Below are 20,373 nucleotides of genomic sequence, written 5' to 3'. Positions count from 1 at the left end.
ACATCTTTCTAAATCTTAGTGCCTTCATTCTGCGATCATCTCTAATGTATCTCCTATGTAGATTATTTGTATATAATTGTTTGCATGTTGTCTGCCCCATTAGGCTATGAGCTCCTTGAGAGCAGGGACTGTTTGTTCTTAGTATCTCTAGTGTCTGGCACATAAGGCACTTAATAAATCCTTGTTCAGTTGTACACAATAACAGCCACGTTGTGCAATGACTAATATTGATAAACTTAACCCTTCCCAGCAATACAAGGATCTAAGACATCTCTAAAAGCCTTGTGATGGAAAATGCTATCCACATCCAAAATAAGAACTATGGAGTTTGAATGCAAATCGAGGCATACTGTTTGCTATTTTTTTTTCTTCTGTTGAGTTTTGTTTCCTCTTTCTGGTGGTTCCTCCTATTGGTTCTAATTCTTACTTACAACATCACTAATGTGAAAATATGTTTAATAGGAATGTATATGTATAGCCTATATCAGATTGTGCGCTATCTTGGGGAGGGTGGTGGGGAGGAAATGGGAGAAAAATTTTAAACTCAAAAGCATATGGAAGTGATTGTTGATAAATCAAAATAAATTAATAAAAAAAAATAAATCCTTGTTCACTGACTGATCAACTGACAAACTGAGGCCCACAGAGGTCAAACAACCTGCCCATAGCACTATAGTCAAGTATCAGATCTTCCAATCTTAAGTCAAGGACTTGCTCTACCACAACATACTGTCTCTCCATTCCAGGGATGAGGAAAACTTTACGTCCTCACAATGTCTGGCTCTTCATCCAGGTCATATTAGAGGTGTCTCCCTAGACTCTGTCCTAGGCTCTCTTCTCTTCTTCCTCTATACCATTTTACTTGGTGACTTAAACACCTTCCACTGTTTCAATTAAGCTAATGATTCTCAAATCTACTTTTCTACCTCTACCCTCTCCTAAACTCCAGACTTGCATCTAACTGCCTATTAGACATTTCAAACTATGAACCATGGGTATCTTACACTCAACATGTCCAAAACTGAAAGCATTATCCTTTCCCAAAAAATCTTCTCTCCTTCCAAATTTCCCCATTATTCTCTTCCACCATCATCTTTATACCACCATCTTCCCAGTCACTCAGGGTCCCAACCTAGGTGTTATCATCAACTCTTCTCTTCCCACACATCCAATCTGTTGCCAAGGCTTAGTGATTTTACCTTTGTAATAGCTCTTCATGCCCCCTTCTCTCTTCTGATAACTGCCACCACCTTGCTGTGAGCTCTTACCATCGTATGCCTGGATTTTGCAATAGCCTTCTGGTTGGTCTCCCTACCACCAGTCTCTTTCTACTCCAGTTCATTCTCCACTAAGAAGTCAAATGAATCTTCCTAAAGCACAGATTTGACCATGACATGCCCACTATATCAAACACTGGCTCCAGTGGCTCCCTATCACCTCCAGGATCAAACATAAAATACTCTGTTTCACATTCAAAGCCTTTCACAGCCTGGTCCCTTCCTACCTTTCTAGGATTCTTATACCTTACACTCCCACATGTATTTTAGATCCAATAACACTGGTTTCCTTCCTATTCCTTGTATCTCCAGATGCTAAGCATTCTCATTGGCTGTTTACCATGCCTGGAACCCTCTCCCTCCTCATCTCTATCTCCAAGCTGCTCAGGCTTCCTTCAAATCCCAGCTAAAACTTCATCCTCTATGAGAAACCTTTCCTAATCCCCCCTCACCTCTGCCCCGTGCCTTCACTCCATTATCTCTAATGTATCCTGCATCTACATATTCATATGTAGTTGTTTTTCATATTGTTTCCCCATTAGACTTAGGTTCCTCCTCTTGAGAGGAGGAACTGTATAGAGTGCTGGACATAGAGTCAAGAAGAACCGAGTTCAAATGTGACCTCAGACACTTACTACCTGCGTGACCCTGGGCAAGTCACTTAACTTGTTGTCTCAGTTGCCTCAACTGTAAAATGGAGACAATAACAACATCTACCTCGAAGGTTTATTGTGAGGATCAAATGAGATATTCATAAAATGTTTAGCACAGTGTCTGGCATATAGTAGATGCTTAATAAATAAATGCTTATAGATTGACTGATAACTTCTTTTATCTTCTTCTTTGTTCCCCTCTCCAGTGCCCAAATATCTTCACAGTGACTACTAATCATTCTCTCCCCACCCATCCACCTATATGAACCATTAAAATGGTTTTTGATTCATGTATCACATTTATTTGTCATAGGTTCTATTTCTAATTCTCCCTATTCAGTCAATCAGTCCGCAGACTATGTGCCAGGCATTGTGCTAAGCACTGGGGATACAAAGAAAAGTAAAAGACAGTAGTTCTTGCTCTCAAGGAGGCCACAGTCTATGTTGAGGAAGCCAACATAGAAACAACTATGCACAAATAAGCTATATACAGGATAAATAGGAAATAATAAACAGAAGAAAGGCACTACAATTAAGGGGCATTAGGGGAGGCTTTCTGTAGAAGGTGGAATTTTATTTTTTTTAAATAGCATTTTCCCCCAATTACACATCAAGACAATTTTTAGTATTCATTTTTACAAGATTTTGAGTTCCGAATTTTTCTCCCTCCCCTTTCCTCTTCTGAAAATGGTAGGCAATTTTATATAGGTTATACATGTGCTATCATGTAAAACATATTTCTGTATTAGTCACAATTGTGAAAAAAGAAACAGATCAAAAGGAAAAAAAAACACGAAAAAGAATAAAGTGAAAAAACATGCTTCAATCTGCATTCAGAGTCCATCAGTTCTTTATCTGGACATGGATAGCATTTTCCTTTGTGAGTCCTTTGTACTCATCTTGGATCATTGTGTTGTTGAGAAGAGCTGAGTCATTCATAGTTGATCATCACACAATGTTGCTGATACTGTGTGCCTTTTCTGCTCATTTCACTTTGCATCAGTTCAAACAAGTCTTTTTCTGAAATCTGCCTATTCATCACTTCTTATTGCACAATAGTATCCATTACATGCATATACCACACCTTGTTCAGTCATTCCCCAATTGATGGGCATTCCTTCAATTTCTAATATTTTACCACCATGAAAAGGGATACTATACCTTGTTAGCTTAGCTCTTCTCAGCAATGCAAAGATCTAAGAGAATTCAAAAACACTCACAATGCAAAATGCTATCTGCATCTGGAACTTTGGAGATTGATGCAGATAGAAGCATACTATTTGCTCTACTTTTGTTTTGTTTTGTTTCTTCTTTCTCGTGGTTCTTCCCATTAGTTCTAAGTCTTTTTTACATCTTCTTTACATCATGACTAATGTGAAAATATGTTTAATATGAATGTATAAGTAGAGCCTATATCAGATTGCATGCCATCTTGGGAAGGGGGGAGGAGAGGATGGGGGGAAAAATTCAAACTCAAAATCTTATGGAAGTGAATGTTGAAAACTAAAAATTAATTAATTAATTATTAAAAAGGAATGCTATAAATATTTTTGCATATGTAGGTCTTTTCCCCTTCTTTAACGATCTCTTTGTGATACAGACATAGTAGTGGTATTGCTGGATCAAAGGGTATGCACAGTTTGGTTGCCCTTTGGGCATAGTTCCAAATTGTTTTCCAGAATGGTTGCATCAGTTCACAACTCCACCAACAGTGCGTTAGTGACCCAATTTTCTCATATCCTCTCCAACATTTATTATTTTCATTTTTTGTCATATCAGGCAATCTGATAGGTTTGAGGTGGTACCTCAGATTTGTTTTAATTTTAATTTCCCTAATCAAAAGTGATTTAAAACACTTCTAGAAGGTATAACTTTAGTTGAGATTTAAAGGAAGCTGGGGAGGTCAGTAATTGGAGTGGAGGAAGGGGAGCACTGAAGACATAGTAGAAAGCCAATAAAAATGTCCAGAGTCTGGAGACAGAGTATCTTATTGGAAAAATAGCCAGGAGGTTAGTGTCACAGGATTATAGATTATTTGGGGGGAGGGCCTAGGGTATAAGAAGACTGGAAAGGGGGCCATGGCTTTGAATGCCAAATAAAAGATTTTATATTTGTGCCTGGAGGTGAAAGACAGCTGAAGTTTATTGAGTAGGGGAGTGACACAGCAAAGATTTGTAATTTAGGAAGATCACTTTTACTGCTCAGTGGAGGATGGACTGGAGTAGAGACAGACTTGTGGCAGGGAGACCAGTCAGCAGGCTACTTAAAAAATCCAGGTGGTGAGGCTAAGGGCCTGTACCAGGGTGGTAGAAGCGTCAGAGGAGAGAAGGAGATATATACGAGACATAATGTGACGGTAGAAGTAACAGGACTTGGCAACTGATAGGCTATGGGGAGTGAAAGAAAGTAAGGAGTTGGGGATGATACCTAATTTGGGAGTCATGGTGAGTGGGAGGATGGTAGTTCCCCTGATAGGAAAGTCTGGAAGAGCGGATGATTAGAGGGGAAAGATATTTCAGAAGTTGTGACAAGAGTACTCAAACTTAATCATCTATCTAGCCCCACCCATGAAGAAATAGACACCTGTCCAAAGGCTCTTCTATATTCGACCCTGAAGATGAATCTGGGATCAGGGAGCAGGCTCAGCTCTTTCTACCTCATAGCCAAAAGGAAGCAAAAGTTCAAGCATCCTGCTAGAAGAGAGGCCAGAATACAGAATATGCTAATTGAATTGGGAGGATCCCAATGTACTTTGTACTTTCAAAGACTATATAAAGCAATTTAGAACAATTTCTGCTGGAGCACAGGATCCTGGATTTGCACTTTTAAAATCATACTTAATTTCTTGATGCTGATGGGAAGTCTGTACAGACCTAAAGTCGTAGGTGACTTCATTTTGAAAGATAATTAGGCATTTTTACTGCTAATCTACTTCTAATCTACTGCCTTCTACTACGTCTCAAATCAATCAAGCCCTGAGTTGTGAAACATAATACCTTACCACCATCTTCTAATCTTAACCTTGCCCATTGATCTTGGTCAACAGATCTAAAAGATGCCACCATCTTTTGAACAAGTACAATTCTGACATCGATCCACGGATTTCCCCTGAGGGTAGAGCAGCTCAGCAGGAAGAACCTACTTTTGGGAAAAGTCAGGAGACTAAGCTAGCAACTACCCTCTTCAAACCTAACACAGTCTAGAGAAGGCCTTCTTTTTTTGGTCTATATTCAGAAGAGGATCTGGCTGGCTGGGATGAAGCAGGGTAATAAGTAAACCTTGTGAAAACTAAGTCAGTCTGTGAGCACACTGCAAATAGAAAGAAGCGACTACAGTCACCACCAATCTGTTGTTCAAGTATTAGAGAATCTATGAGCAGAATACTTTAACGATATAATTACTTGAAGGAAATAACACTCATCTTTCTCAAGTGTCAGAAACCAGGAGTCCACATACTTGCAATAAATACCCTTGACATCACCAACACTTAAAACCTCAACATTTAAAACCACATTCTGTCAATTCCTCATAGCTTGGTTTTCTTAACTATGCTTATGTGTTACAAGGGGGTTGATTTTCTTTTTTACCCAGTGTAGAAAATAAAAAGGAGAAAAAGCAAATGCTTCATATTTGAAAAAAATTAATTTCAAAAAATTCTTCATATTCTGCCTTCTAGGATGACCATGATCATGCCCCATGACTTGCTTTGCCACTATTTCTCATAGGGCACATGAGAGCCACTGGAGATGATGTCTAAGAAATAGCTCCCCTTGGGTCCTGAATCAAGCCAGTTTTCTGTGATTTTGACCAATTAGTTGTTAAATGCCAAAATAAAAGTCTACTAGATATAAACAGCCAAAAAAGAGGACCTCTGATGCCCTCAGATAATATGACAGCTTCAAAGTACGCATCACCTAATAAATCTGGTCCTACAATTCTAGAATTCTGATTAATTTTTCCAGAAATGTGATTCTCAAACAAATGTAAATGATCCTACAAATGAGAAATACTAGCCTTTAAGAAACAAATCACTAGTCAAGGGATAAAATCAAAAGAACATTTTTTCTCACTGATGTGCATAGAACAATGAACAGTTATCATGGTTGACTTTATTAGTACTTTACCTTTGGATAAAAATCTTATCTTCCAGCCATTATAAAGAGCTAAAGCTAAAACTCAGACATTTTAAAGGTCAATTTTCTAAGTGAAGCTGAGTTTTCTAAGACAAGAGCCATAGTGTGTAAAATACATCAGAGATGGTTTTCTTTTCCCCTTCCCATACCAAAATCATCTTTGGAACCAAGTTAAAAAACAAAACAAAACTAAAGAGACAGATTCTACCCTAGGAAAAAGCACCACCATAGTAGTAAAGTTGGAATGTTTTTCTTTGAGTATGGTACCACCACAATAGTACCATAGCCAGGCTTATTTTGTGTCATTTCAAGCCGCTTACAGGGCTTGGTTCTTATTATGTCAAGTGGTAGGTAAACAGTCACACAGGTGAATAAACATCCCCTCTCATGAAATACTAAGTTGAGCTTTCCTTGTAAAACTTTCTTGTAAATCTTTCCTTGTAAAACTCCTGCTAGCATGAGCGAAGGGTCACATAAGTGCAAAAGTTGCCCGAGTAAGTTCACAACCAGTGCTTTGAAAGTTGACTGACAGAGAATGAAAAGGAGGTATCTTTGGTTAAGGACCTACTGTCCTCTTGTCCTCAGTTTTCAATAGTGCAAGGCTGTAGAGGATTAAGCCAGAATTTGCTCTCAATACTTGGAAGGCAGCAGGAGTATGGCACTGGCCCTGGAGTCAGAGGACTTCAGATCAAATCCCAACTCTGTATGACCTTGGGCAAATCACTTAATTTCCCCGGGTCTCAGTTTACTTATCTATAAAATGAGAAATAGGACTAGATGGCCTCTGAAGGTCCTTCCACCTCTAGATCTACGATTCTATGGTACTGTATCTTGAATGATTTCCTGCTTTCAGATTAGGTATAATGAATGTCTCAAGAGGACATTGAAATGTTCAGGAACCCAAAGTAACCACCTTGGGCCTTGCACCCAAGAGTCATCTTGGAAAATTATTAAGAAACAAAGATTTATTCTACCACTTACAGGCCCCTTTAAGAGTGAACGTCATCTGAGTTCGCTACAAACACAACAGAGAATTTATTTCCTAGTGGCAGAATCTGAATGCTAGTACTGGAAGTTGAAAGAGACCAAGAAATCAATTCCAAGGCAAAGCAGCCAAATAGCCAAAGTGATTGAGGCTCCACTGTGCATACGTGTGTGTGCGTGTGTATGCATGTGAATGCACATGCACAAATAAAACCTTTCCCTGTGCTTGAGGTTATTGCTGCCATCAAGCATGGCACTAGCCCTAAGGAGATCAAAGCATGGTAAGCACAGAGCCTTGGGAAACAGCATCTTGACTCAGGACAAGACTGAGGAAAAAAATCAACAGAAGCCACAAGAAGTGGGTGCTTCCTTCTACACAGACACTGGTAAACATGTCACCTGAGAGTTCCCTTCACCCAAGCAGAGCAGAGAAAGGCCTAGGAAACTCCAGACAGATGGAATCACTTCCCTGGGGGAGTTCACTTACATCCAGTTTCATCAGGGTGATAAGGTCCTTCTTGGCTGCTTTGAAGATGGCATCTGTCCTCTGGTGAGTGAAAGCTTCCTCAGTGCTGTCTTCCGTGTAATGGATTACGGCAGAGGGGATCTCTGCCAATGTTACTGATTTCCTTCCCTTCAGAAGAGCACAGACATTCAATGTCAGCAGAGAAAGCTCAGAGATGAGATTCGAAGAGGATTACCAAAGATGCGCACTGGCAGAGAGAATCATCAGGTACCAGTGTCATCACCATAAGATGATTCTGGACTAATGTCTCAGTGTCAGGTCTCAGGATACTGAGATCCCCAGTCTGCAGATGACGGAATGGGTTGATGCCACGTAAGAGAACCCATTTTCCTCCTCCATTCCCTCACTTCTCTACTTGTCTTTTCCTCAATCTATCCCTCCTTCCTCCATTCCCACCCCACCCCTCAAAGCTACAAAACAAAAAACAGGGTCAAAACCTGTGGCTAATTCAGGGGGTCTCAAATACCATTCAGAGGAAACTACCTTACTGGCGATCTCGGAAGGTTCATCCGAAAGACTAAGTCTGGCCCTGTCATATACCATCCCGAGGTCTGATTTAGTGTCAGTGGAACAGCCTAGAAATAGAAGGGGAAAGACTCAGAATAAGCACCAGGAACAGTAGGCAGGAATCCTGCTTCCTATGCTTTCCCATCAGTGTCTCAAAGAGCTGGCTGCACAGTTAGAGGTAACTCAAAGTCACTCTGCCAACACTCTTTTTTACTTTTTTTGGACTGGACCTGTGAAACTCCCTTTACCAATGTAGATCAGCACCTGCTTTGCATCTTAAAGTTTTAGAGGGTTATCTGGGTTATCTGGGGCACTGACAGATTAAGTGACTTGTCCAGGGTCACAAAGTAAGAATGTATCAGAGTTGGTACTTACACCCAAGTAAGTTAACCTGCTTGAGGTTAGCTTTCTCTCCACTATCCCACCATGCCTCATACTACTCTTGTGCATCATTAATAACTGACCAACAGCCACTTTAACAGTCACCTACACTGTTTCTAGATTTGAGCCAGGGCATGCTGCCTTATATAAGATTAGAGAGGACATGCGCTTTGATCCTGCTGAGCTAACAATATACACTTACTAATACCTACGGCATGCCCAGCAAAGTATTAGGAGCTGTAGAGGAAGTAAAAATTCAAAGACACAGTTTCTGTCCTCTCACTGCTTATGGTACATAGAAACTGACACCTACTCTGAACAAGGCATTGTGCTGGGTTCACACCATGGAAGACACAGAGTAATGTAAGACTTGGTTCCTGCCCTCAAGTTGCTTACAAACTACTTTCAGAAACAAGACACGTACTCATAAGAAGTTAAGTAATACAAAGCAGTATGTGAGAAATGTCTAATAAATATTACAGATAAGTATTCTAAGATTTCAAAGAAGGCAGAGATCACCATGAACTAGAGTAATCAGAGAAAAGTTTTATGGAGGTGGGTCTTGAGATGATATTTGAAGGATGAAGAGAATTTGACCCAAGAAGAGGAAAAGGCATTACTGGCAAAGAAAACTGCCTAAGCTAAGGAACGAAAATAGAAATGAACAAGGTATATTCAAGGAAAAATTAAGAAATCAGCCTGGTTAAAGCACAGGCTGCAAAATAGCTGAGCAATAGAAAGGAAAGTAAGTCGAGAAAAGTGAGGGAGGGGGTAAGCCAGAGTAAAAACAGGGATTCACCTGAGCTCTCCCAAATTTACCTCCAAACAACATTAAATTAACACCTCAAAATGGATTCTGCAGTGGCAGAACCAACAAAAGGATGGGGTGAAACAATTTTCCAGCCCAAGACAATTTGGAAGTCTGGCAGGAAAGTCTGTCTCACTGCAGTGACAGGGGAGGGAAGTCCAGCCCAGGCTGCACTAGTGCAGGCCAGGCCTAGACTGAATTTGCAGCCACTGTTTCAGGAGCTCTCAGCTGGTAAGGAGATCAGACAACTGATCAAAAGGAGATTACAGGGGACCCTTTGCTGGCACTGGGAGCAAAATATGTTACATTGCTCATACATGCCTCTGGGTTGCAGTCCCAGGGCAAGAAGGAGTGCTAGCAGGAGCAGTGACCCTTCAGAGTTCCAGGACAGAGAAGGGTGCTTGTGGTCACTCACAGACCAGAGCGCAGGCCAGGAGAGCACTGACCACACTTCTCCTTATGGAATACTACCTTGAAAGAGCTGAGAGCTTACAGACCCTCAGAGTTAGCTCTGAAAACAGCAGCACAAAAAACCTGAAGCTTGGGACAAGTGCCTGCTCCATTCCAGGAGAAAAGCCCAACTTCAACATACAGTTGAAAGTCAAGAGACAAGCTAGGAAAATGAGCAAACACCAAAAAAAGAACCTGAACACAGAAAGTTAATACAGTGACAGGGAAGATCAAAACACAAACTCAGAAGATGACAAAGAAATCACAGCAGCTACATGCAAAACCTCAAGGAAAAATGTGAATTGGTCTCAGGCCCTGGAAGAGCACAAAAAAGATATTAAAAATCAGAGAACTGGAGGAAGAATTGGGAAAAGAAAAGAGAGTGGTGCAAGAAAATAATGAAAAAAAGAGTCAATAGCTTGGTAAAGGAGGTAAAAAAAAACACTGAAGAAAAAAATAACACCTTAAGAAAACAAAATAGGCCAAATGGCAAATAAAGAAAGAAAACTATTGGCCAATTGCCATAATGAACACTGATGCAAAATTTTTAAATAAAATACTAGCAAGGAGATTACAGTGATGTATCACAAAGATCACACACTAAATGACCAAGTGAGACATATACCAGAAATGCAAGGCTGGCTCAATATTAGGAAAATTATCAGTATAACTGATCATATCAATAACAAAACCAACAGAAATCATATGATTATCTCAATAGATGCAGAAAAAGCTTTTAACAAAACATGGCACTCATTCCTTAAAAACATTAGTGAGCACAGGAATAAATAGAGAATTCCTTAAAATGATAAGTAGTCTCTATCTAAAATTAACACCAAGCATTATCTGTAATGGAGATAAGCTAGGAGTATTCCCATTAAGATCGGGAGTGAAGCAAGGATGTCCATTATCACCATTATTAGTCAATATTTGTACTAAAAATGCTAGCTATAGCAATAAGAGAAGGAGAAAAAGAAATTGAAAAAATAAGAACAGGTAATAAAGAGACAAAACTATCGCTTTGCAGACAATGTGACGGTATACTTGGAGAATTGTAGAGAATCAACTAAAAAACTAATTGAAATAATTAACAACTTTAGTAAAATTGCAGGATATAAAATAAACCCATATAAACTATCAGCATTTCTGTATTTTACCAACAAAGTCCAGCAGCAAGAGACAGGAAGAAAAATTCCATTTAAAATAACTGTAGACAATATAAAATACTAGAGAGTCTACCTGCTAAGATAAAACTAGGAACTAGAAAATACTTTTCACACAAATAAAGTCAGATCTAATCAACTAGAAAAGCATCAACTGCCCATGAGTAGGCTGTGCTAAATATGATACAAATGACAATTCTACTTAAATTATTTATTTACTTATTCAGGGCCATACCAAACTACCAAAAATTTATTTTATAGAGCTGGAAAAAAAATAATAACAAAATTCATCTAGAAGAACAAAAGGTCAAGAATGTCAAGGGAATTTAATGAAAAAAATGCAAAGAAAAGTGGCTCAGCCATATCAGATCTCAAACTGTAATTCAAAGTAGTAATTATCAGAAAAATCTGGTACTGGCTAAGAAACAGAGTGATGGATCAGAGGAATAAATTAGGTACATAATACATAGTAGTAAATGACCATAGTTATCTGTTTGATAAACCCAAAGGTCCACGCTTTTGGGACAAAAACTCACTGTTTGACAAAAATTGCTGGGAAAACTAGAAAGCAGTTTGGCAGAGGCTAGGTGTAGACCAACATTTCACTCTGTATAACAAGAGAAGGTCAAAATACGTACAAAATTTAGATATAAAGAGTGATATCATATGCAAATTGGAGGAGCATGGAAAAGTTTACCTCTCAGATCTATGAATAAGAGAATTTATGACCAAACGAGATAGACAAAATTACAGGATATAAAATGGATAAATTTCATTACATTAAATTAAAAAGGGTTTGCACAAACAAAACAAATGCAGCCAAGATTAGAAGGAAAGCAGAATGCTGGGGGGAAAATTTACAGCAAGTTCCTCTGATAAAGGTTTCATTTTGCAAACATATAGGGAACTAAACCAAATTAATAAAAAGACACATTATTCTCCCAATTAATAAATGGTCAAATGGTATGAATAGGCAGTTTTCAGAAGAAGAAATCAAAGTTATATCATATCTAGTCATATGAAAAACTGTTCTAAATCACTATTGATTAGAGAAATGCAAATTAAAACAACTCTGAGGTACCACATCACCCCTATCAGATTGGCTAATATGACAGTAAAGGAAAATGACAAATGTCGGAGGTGATGTGGGAAAATTGGGATAGTATGCACCATTGGTGAAGTTCAGAATTGATCCAAATGTTCTGGAGAGCAATATGGAATTATGCTTAAAAGGTATTAAAACTGTGCATACCCTTTGACTCTGCAATAGCACTACTAGGTCTATATCCTAAAGAGATTAAAAAAAAAAAGGAAAAGGACCTATATGTACAAGAATATTTATTGCAGCTCTTTTTGTGGTGGTAAAGATTTGGAAATTGAGGGGATGCCCATTAACTGGGAAATGCCTGAGCAAGTTGTAGTATATGATTGCAATGGAATAGTATTGTGCTATAAGAAATGATGGGCAGGATGCTTTCAGAAAAGCCTGGAAAGACTTACACGAACTGATACAAAGTAAAGTGAGCAGAACCAGGAGAGTATCATACACAGTAACAGCAATATTGTACAATGATCAACTGTGAATGACTTCACTATTCTCAGCAATACAGTGATCTAAGACAATTCCAAAGCATTCACTGTAAAAAATGCTATCTACCTTCAGAGAAAGAATTGATGGAGCCTGAATGCAGATCATAGCATATTTTTTTAAAACTTTTTTTATTTTTCTTGTTTTTTTTTTTAATCTGTGTATTTTTTTGGGTGGGCTAGGCAATAGGGTTAAGTGACTTGCCCAGGGTCACGCAGCTAGTAAGTGTTATGTGACTGAGGTCAAATTTGAACTCAGGTCTTCCTGACTCCAGGGCCGGTGCTCTATCTACTGTGCCACCTAACTGCCCCCTTGTCTGTGTATTCGTTCACAACACAACTAATGTGGATATATGTTTTTCATGGCTACACATATATAATCTATATCAAATTGCTTGTTTCTCAATAACAGAAGGGAAGGAAGGAAGAAAATTTGGAATTTAAAGTTATAAAAAATGAACGCTAAAAATTTTTACATCTAATTGGAAAAAAATCAAATATTTGAAAAAAATCAAAAAAGAAAAAAGAAAAGTAGGTTGGACCTAGATTCTGATGGACTTTAACTACTAAGGTAAGGAGTTTGGACTTTATCCTGTAGGTAATGGAGTGTCACTGAAAAATTTCAAGCAGGGAACAGAGGCTGGGGTGGGGAACAGAGTGATGTATGTGACACAATCAGTCCTGTGCTTTAAGAAGATTAATCTGACAGTATGTGCAAAATAGATATAATGAAGAGAGACTAAAGGCAGGGAGATAGGCTAGGAGACTACTGCAAACTGCCTAGATATGAGGTGATAATGGCTTGAAATAGACTGGTGACAAGGAAGATGGAAAAAGAAGGATGAGATGTCAAAGAATGATTGGGTTGGAGAAAAAAGAGAAGGATATGTTGATATGCATATCATACATTGATAGAATGCTATCAGACATCTTCCTCTTCTCAAATATAATAGTATTGACTAGATAATGGAGGCTGCAGGAAATAATAAGAAAAAATAAATATTAAATTAAATCTTATGTTGAGGGAGACAAGACATTTGCTCATTTGTAACATCTCTTTGGACATGGCAAAAGACTGGAGACAACAGAGTTCCAAGTTCAGTTTCAAGTCTGGTCACTGACTAGAAGTCTATTTGCTCAAGGTCCTCAGTTTCCCAATTTGTAAAAAAATAATCAATTCCTACTTCCCCAGGCTACCACCAAAACAACAAGAAAAGAGAGTACTTTGTCAAAAAAAAGTAGTTTTTCTGCACTCTATTATCTGTCAAAGAATCAGAGCCCACCCTTCAAAGGAGCCCCTTGGACCTTCTCCCCAATCTGCACTAAAAAAAGAACAAAGAGATGATCTAAATCTGCCAAACAGCACCAGGGACTCCCTGAATTCTCTTTTACCTTGAGGTGTCAGTGTGTCAGGTCCAATCCCCTGGAATTTTCCTAGTTCATCAAAACTCTCTCCATGCATTGAAGGCAGTGGGCTGGAGAAGCTCCGCTTCACAAGAAGCGCACAATTCTCTACCTGGCTTCCCTTCATATGATCTGTCAGGTGAAAACAGAACATAAGCCAAGGCCACTAAGAATCCCACTGAATTCCTTTCTCTTGCATTCTAAGATGTGTCCTAATCCCATTCCTTCAAATGATGCAAAATATTCAGGATACTCTTCTGCCTTTTCAAATTATACTAAAGACTTGGGGCAAATCTCTCCAGATGTGGCAGTCATCTGGAACCTACTATATCCTCACAGTGCTACAATCAAAGCCTCCCAGACCTCTGTTCCTTGAACTCTGCAGAGCCCCAAACAAAACAAAACCCACATCTGCCTAATAGGGCTGAACTGTCAAGTCCATTCAGGAGGCCATTCTCTCAGGCACCATTCTCTCTGCACCAATATAATGGCACACCTACGACAGCCTACCAATCTTGGCATATGGAAACACAGCTTTGTGTAGTGGAAGAAGCACTAGATTTGGAGTCAAAACCCCAAAATGCAAAATCCAGACCAGCTACTTAATAACTATATGACAGTGGGCAAGTCATTTAACATCTCTGGGTCTCAGTTTACCCATCTGTAAAATTAAAGAATCAAATTGATGCTCTCTAAAGTATTTTCAAGCTCTAAATCCTATGATCTCTACTGCTCAGTACATAAAGATAGTCTGTATCTTCCTTTCCCTAATTTCAAAGAAAATAACAGCCTTCTTCCTAGTTGCCCAAATTCCTTTATATGGTTAAGTGGGACTCTGTTACCTCTTTTATTTTTTTGCTATGAAAAAACCTTAAGGTCTTGATTATTTCTTCTTTCTGCTATAGACATGGTTTACTGTGATCCTCATTCCACAGCAATTACTATTATGATATTTTTTATAGTTCAGATCAACCTGGTCTTAACTGGTAACAGGTAAAGTCTTACTGGTCAATTATATTACAAAAATATATTGTCAGGACAAAACCATTCTGATAATCAGGAAGCTTCTAGAAATAATACCTTCTGAACTGATGCCAACTTAAAGCCAGGGTGTCCTCTATGCACTAAACCTTTACCTTCTTCATAAGTTCTAGTGTGCCTGACATTTATATTATTTAAGGAAAAGACACAGGGAGAACAACATGAAGAGAATATTGGTGAGTGCAGTTGTAAGGAAGAAATGAAAATAGAGACAGCAAAGGAAGAAAAGTTCATGAAAGGGGCAAAACTTTAGGATAGGTAGATATTCCTAGCTTCAGAAGATATTAAGGATAAATGATTTATTAACAGGTAATGATGAAGAGGAGGGTAACAACAGAAGTATTTACATTTATATAGCATTTTTCCCTTATAAAATACTTGCACACATATTATCTTATCTGATTCACACAACAGCTTTCTCTGAAGAAATCAGAGCAGAATTCTCTGCATTCTATGTAGGAAAGAGACTCAGATAGGTTAAGAGACATAATCTACATGTAAGTGGAAGACCTAGGACTTGAACCCAAGTCTTCTAATTCCCACTGAGTGTGCTTCCTACTACCCCATGCTGTCCTACAAAGGCACTAAGGGCCCTGCTGCCTGTGTCCATTGGCCAATCAGCCTCTATCGAGATCATCACCTGCTTCTGAGCCTTCGTGGGACTTTTCGACCTTCTCTCCTCGATGTTCTTCTTTTGATGCTGGACAGGACATCTGCCTCTTAATTTTGTTGGCTGTTACACTGGCCAAAGACACCAAAGGGATAGCCTGACTTTCCTGGGGAAAAAAATAAGAAAGCAAATGAAAAGTATTGATCAAAGAAGAAAGCTACTGCTGTCTCTCAGAAAAGAAGAGCCCAAAAGCAGGAGCTACATGAGGAAAACTTAAAACTATAGCATTTTGGTAATGAAGTGATGAGATTTTCAAAATGTATCAACTACTAACTAAGAAATACATTGGAATCAGAGCCAAGATGGTGGATAGAGGGAGCATTTTAGTTGAACTTTCCCAATATTCCCCTTAAAACAACTTTAAAATAACACATTGAATTGAATTCTGGAGCAATATAACCAACAAAAGGTTGAGGTGAGGTATTTTTCCAGACCTGGACAATTAGGAGGTCAGAAGGAGAAGTCTGTGGTATTGGGATGGAGGCTAACAGCAGCAGGGACAACAGTAACAGGGGCAGCATCAGCAGTACTGGGAGCTCTCACTGCCCTGGTTTCTAGACACCTGGTCAGAAAGAGATTACAGGGGACCGTTGTGAGAGCACTGAGTGCAGGACCGGGTGCCATTTGGCAACTCCATTGCCCATTACTGAGTTTCAGGGTAGAGGGAAGCAGTAGTGTGTGTAGTCACAAGAGAGTAGGGGCTCTTCCTGGGTGAGGAACAGAACACAGACCTGACGAGCAGTGACCACACCTCTCCCCCAGATCACACCACCTTAGAAGCACTGAGAACTTATAGACCCTTACAATTAGCTTGGAAAACATCAAGGCATAAAAGCCTGAAACTTGGGATGGTGACTCCTGCTCTACTCCCTAGCAGGTATGAGCAGAGCCCAACTCTAACTTAAAGTTCAAAGTCAAGAAATATACTGGAAAAATGAGCAAACAAAAAGGAACTTGACCATTAAAGGTAGTATGGTGACAGGGAAACTCAAGACACAAACTCAGAAGACAACAAAGTGCCTAAATAAATCATTAGCATTTCCATTTCTTATCAACAAAACCCAGGAGGAAGAGATAGAAAGAGAAATTACATTCAAAATAACTACAAATAGTATAAAATATTTGATAGTTTACCTGCCAAGACACACACAGGAACTATATGAACACAATTACAAAAACACTTTTCATACGAATAAAAAGAGATATAAAAAACTAGAGAAATATTAATTGCTGAACCAATAGGTAGGCTGAAACAATATAATAAAAATGATAATTCAACCTAAATTAATTTACTTATTCAGTGCCATAACAATAAAACTACCAAAGAATTATTTTATAGAGCTAAAAAAAAAATTCATCTGGAAGAACAAAAGGTCAAGAATATAATGGGAATCCGTTAAAAAAAAATTTTTTTTTAATAAAGGAAGATAGCCTAGCAGTAACAGATTTCAAACTATATTACAAAGCAGTAATAATCAAAATAATCTGGTATTGGATAAGAAACAAAGTGGCTGATCAATGGAATAGATTAGGAATATAATATATAGAAGTAAAAGACAATAATAATCTTTTTTTTTTTAGTTGTTTCAGTCATGTTCAACTCTCTGTGACCCATTTTGGGTTATCTTGGCAAAGATCCTGGAGTGATTTGCCATTTCCTTCTCCAGGTCATGTAACAAATGAGGAACTGAGGTTAACAAGGTTAAGTGACTTGCCCAGGGTCACATAGCTAGTAAGTATCTACGGCCAGATTTAAACTCAGGTCTTCCTGACTCCAGGGCTAACAATTTATCCACTGTGCCACCTAGCTTCCCCAAAGTAATCTAGTGTTGGATAAACTCAAAGATCCAAACTTATAGGGCAAGAATTCACTATTCAACAAACAATACAGGGAAAATTAGAAAGCAATCTGGTAGAAACTAGGCATAGACCAACACCTCATACCACATATCAAGATAAGGACAAAATGGTTATATAATTCAGACCTAAAGGGTGATATCATAAGCAAATTAGGAAAGCATGGAAAAAATTACCTGTCAGATTGGGGAATGGCTGAACAAGTTGTGTTCAACTTGTGATTGTGATGGAACACTACTGTGCTATAAGAAATGACAAATGGGATGGTTTCAGAAAAACCTGGGAAAACTTATATGAATTGGTGCAAAGTGAATTAAGCTGAACCAGGAGCACAGTGTACACAGTAACAATAAATAACTGTGAAAAACTTAACTACTCTGTTCAATATGATGATCCATGCCAATTCCAAAGGATTTATGATGAAAAATGCTGTCTTCCTCCACAGAGAGAACTGATGAGATTAAAGCACAATTGTTTTCGTTTTCTTTATTTTTTCTTTATTTTATAATTTTCACTTTCTTGCTTTTTAAGTTTTTTGCAACATGGCTAAAACGGTAATATGTTTTACATGACTTCACATGTATAATAGGTGTCACATTGCTTGCCTTCTCAATAGGTGGGAGTAAGGGCTGGAGAGAGGGAGAGAATTTAAAATTCAAAACAAAAAAAGAATGTTAAAATATTTTTTAATTAAAAAAAATAAAAATACAATGTATTAAAAATATTGACTCACCTTATATATGCATCAAATTAGCACTCAATAAACAATTTTTTTAAAAAACTGGGTATCTGTGGGAAGATAGGCACCCTAATCTACTACTTGTAGAGCTATAAAATTATTCAACTATTTTAAAAAACAATTTGGAATTATGCGAAAAAGTTTTTTAAATTGTTCATTACTTTTAACCTAGAGAACCTACTACTAGAATTAAATCCTGAAGGTGTTGCTAACAGTCAGAAAAGACCCATATGTACAAAAACACTGAAAGCAGCATTATTTGTGATAACAAAAAAGCTGGAGAAAAAAACAGGCTCAATGATTGAACTACTGAACAAACTGTGGTATATTAGCATAAATGAAGTACTGCAGAGAAGGATGAATACAGAGAATTCACAGAAACATGCAAAGACTTGTATGAAGTTACAGAATGAACAAAGCAGATCCAAAAGAGTTAAGATACACAAGAAGGAAGGTCCCATAAATACCAAAATATTCAAAACAAAACTTTTTGTGGTGGCAAAAAAATAAAAACAAAGTGAAATCCAAATGGCTGGGAAGGGCTAAACAAATTATGGTATATTAAAGAAATGAGATATTATCACACTGTAAAAAAAAACAAAACACAAACATGAGGAATTCAGACAAACACAGAAAGATCTGATTAAATGAAACAGAACAAAGAAAAAAGAACCAAGGAGCTATATATATGTGTGTGTGTGTGTGCGTGTGTGTGTGTGTGTGTATGGTGACTACAATAATGTAAATAAAAACTATGCTAAAAAGAAGTTCAACTCTGATTAATTGCAGTAACAATCCTGATTCTGGAGAACAAAGGAAAAAACATACAAAGTCTTCTGCCTGGTGAACGGAGGGAGAATTCAGGCACAGAATGTTGCATTGGGAGTCAGGTATAGTTGCTTTTTTTGATTTTACTTAACATTTTCTTTGCTGCTAGAGAGAGTAGATCAGGAAATGATTGCAAAGTTTTCCCAAAAAAAGCATCTTTTTTTAAAAAAAAATAATCTACTGTGTCAAAACAAAATGTATTAATATATTTTTACAAAATAAAAGCAAAGCAAAAAAAATCTGATTGCCATTGTTAAGCCAACCTAAGGCCCTAAATACTTTAATCTTACTTATCTACAACTCTACCAACTAAGGATACCAGTCATTTACACTTGTCATTATCAGCAACTTTATTATGAGAGATAAGAAACAACAGTGGAGGCACAGGGATCCATTTTAGGGTGAAATGGCAGGTGATAATATATAAATATCATTAAACCAAACAATGTTAACATGAAAGTCACTTTGAAGAGGCATCAGTCAATGGATCGTGCAAGAATGATTGATATTTTATCCTTTCCAGTTATGGTACAAGGATTAAAAGAGGAGGAAAACACTGACAACTTAAAAGAGAAAAAGAGGCTTCTCTCAATCCTCCATATTAATTTCTTACAGTAGAGTAAAATCCTATTACATTACTGCATCCAGTTTGTCTAGCCATTCCCCAATTGATGGTAGGTATTGATTTAAGCATTTTGCAAAACTTAAAACATTATGTAAAGACTAGCTATTGTTTTTTTAAAATATGACAGATTTCAAGAAATACAAGAGAATTTAAGCTCTCAAGTAATCAAAAGGAGTTTTGGAAAACTAATAATTAGCCTTAGGATTCAAAGAACAAACATAAGCATAATTTATAATTTTCCCAGGTCAGGGCTTGCTTAGATGTGTTTAACAAGACCAGAAAAAAAATATTAAATTTCCAAGGCTTAGAAGTAATTAGATTATTGTTCTGGGGAGTGGGATCTGGTGCAAGAGATGAATTTTTCTACTCACAGGGTTGAAGAGTTCAGTGGTAAGTCCTAGGTAATTGTGTAGAGACAGGAAGGTCACCCTCTGCAGCCGCACCATTATGATCTGACAGGATAGAAACAACACGAGACTCAAAATTCCTCACGTACCCATACCTGGGACAGATGTGTACAGAAAGTCCATGAAGATTTTCCCAAGTACCCACAATGCTCCTGACTCAGAGTCTCATCTCCTGCCATGCCCCTCTCCTAAACCATTTGTCAATCAAACCTGAGATTATTCCCTACAGTTCCTAAGCCCCACCTCCCACTTCCCAATCTATTCCCAGCCCCTCTCATATATTCCTATAGCCCCAATATTTAGTCTTGCTGAATGGATTTGGGTCCTTTCTTT

General features: G+C 38.0%; 1 protein-coding gene across 5 annotated transcripts in view; it reads right to left on the bottom strand.

Moving 5' to 3' along the window:
- The window catches only part of PNPLA7 (patatin like phospholipase domain containing 7), a 184,947-nt gene that overhangs the window by 141,741 nt on the left and 22,833 nt on the right, over window positions 1-20,373 (bottom strand). For all 5 annotated transcript variants that reach the window (XM_027849420.1, XM_027849427.1, XM_027849422.1 and 2 more), the window contains exons 11-15: window positions 20,005-20,085; window positions 15,555-15,690; window positions 13,862-14,005; window positions 8,057-8,148; window positions 7,535-7,681 (exon numbers count right to left, since the gene is read on the bottom strand). In XM_027849420.1, the coding sequence (XP_027705221.1) occupies window positions 7,535-7,681; window positions 8,057-8,148; window positions 13,862-14,005; window positions 15,555-15,690; window positions 20,005-20,085 (600 nt within the window). The remainder of the gene's footprint in view (window positions 1-7,534; window positions 7,682-8,056; window positions 8,149-13,861; window positions 14,006-15,554; window positions 15,691-20,004; window positions 20,086-20,373) is intronic.

This window comes from Vombatus ursinus, unplaced genomic scaffold (genome assembly GCF_900497805.2).
Source record: "Vombatus ursinus unplaced genomic scaffold, bare-nosed wombat genome assembly UNPS02000580.1, whole genome shotgun sequence".
In the NCBI taxonomy this organism is placed as follows: domain Eukaryota; kingdom Metazoa; phylum Chordata; class Mammalia; order Diprotodontia; family Vombatidae; genus Vombatus; species Vombatus ursinus.
Note: the sequence above shows the minus strand (reverse complement) of the source record. Positions and strands in the feature narration are given on the sequence as shown.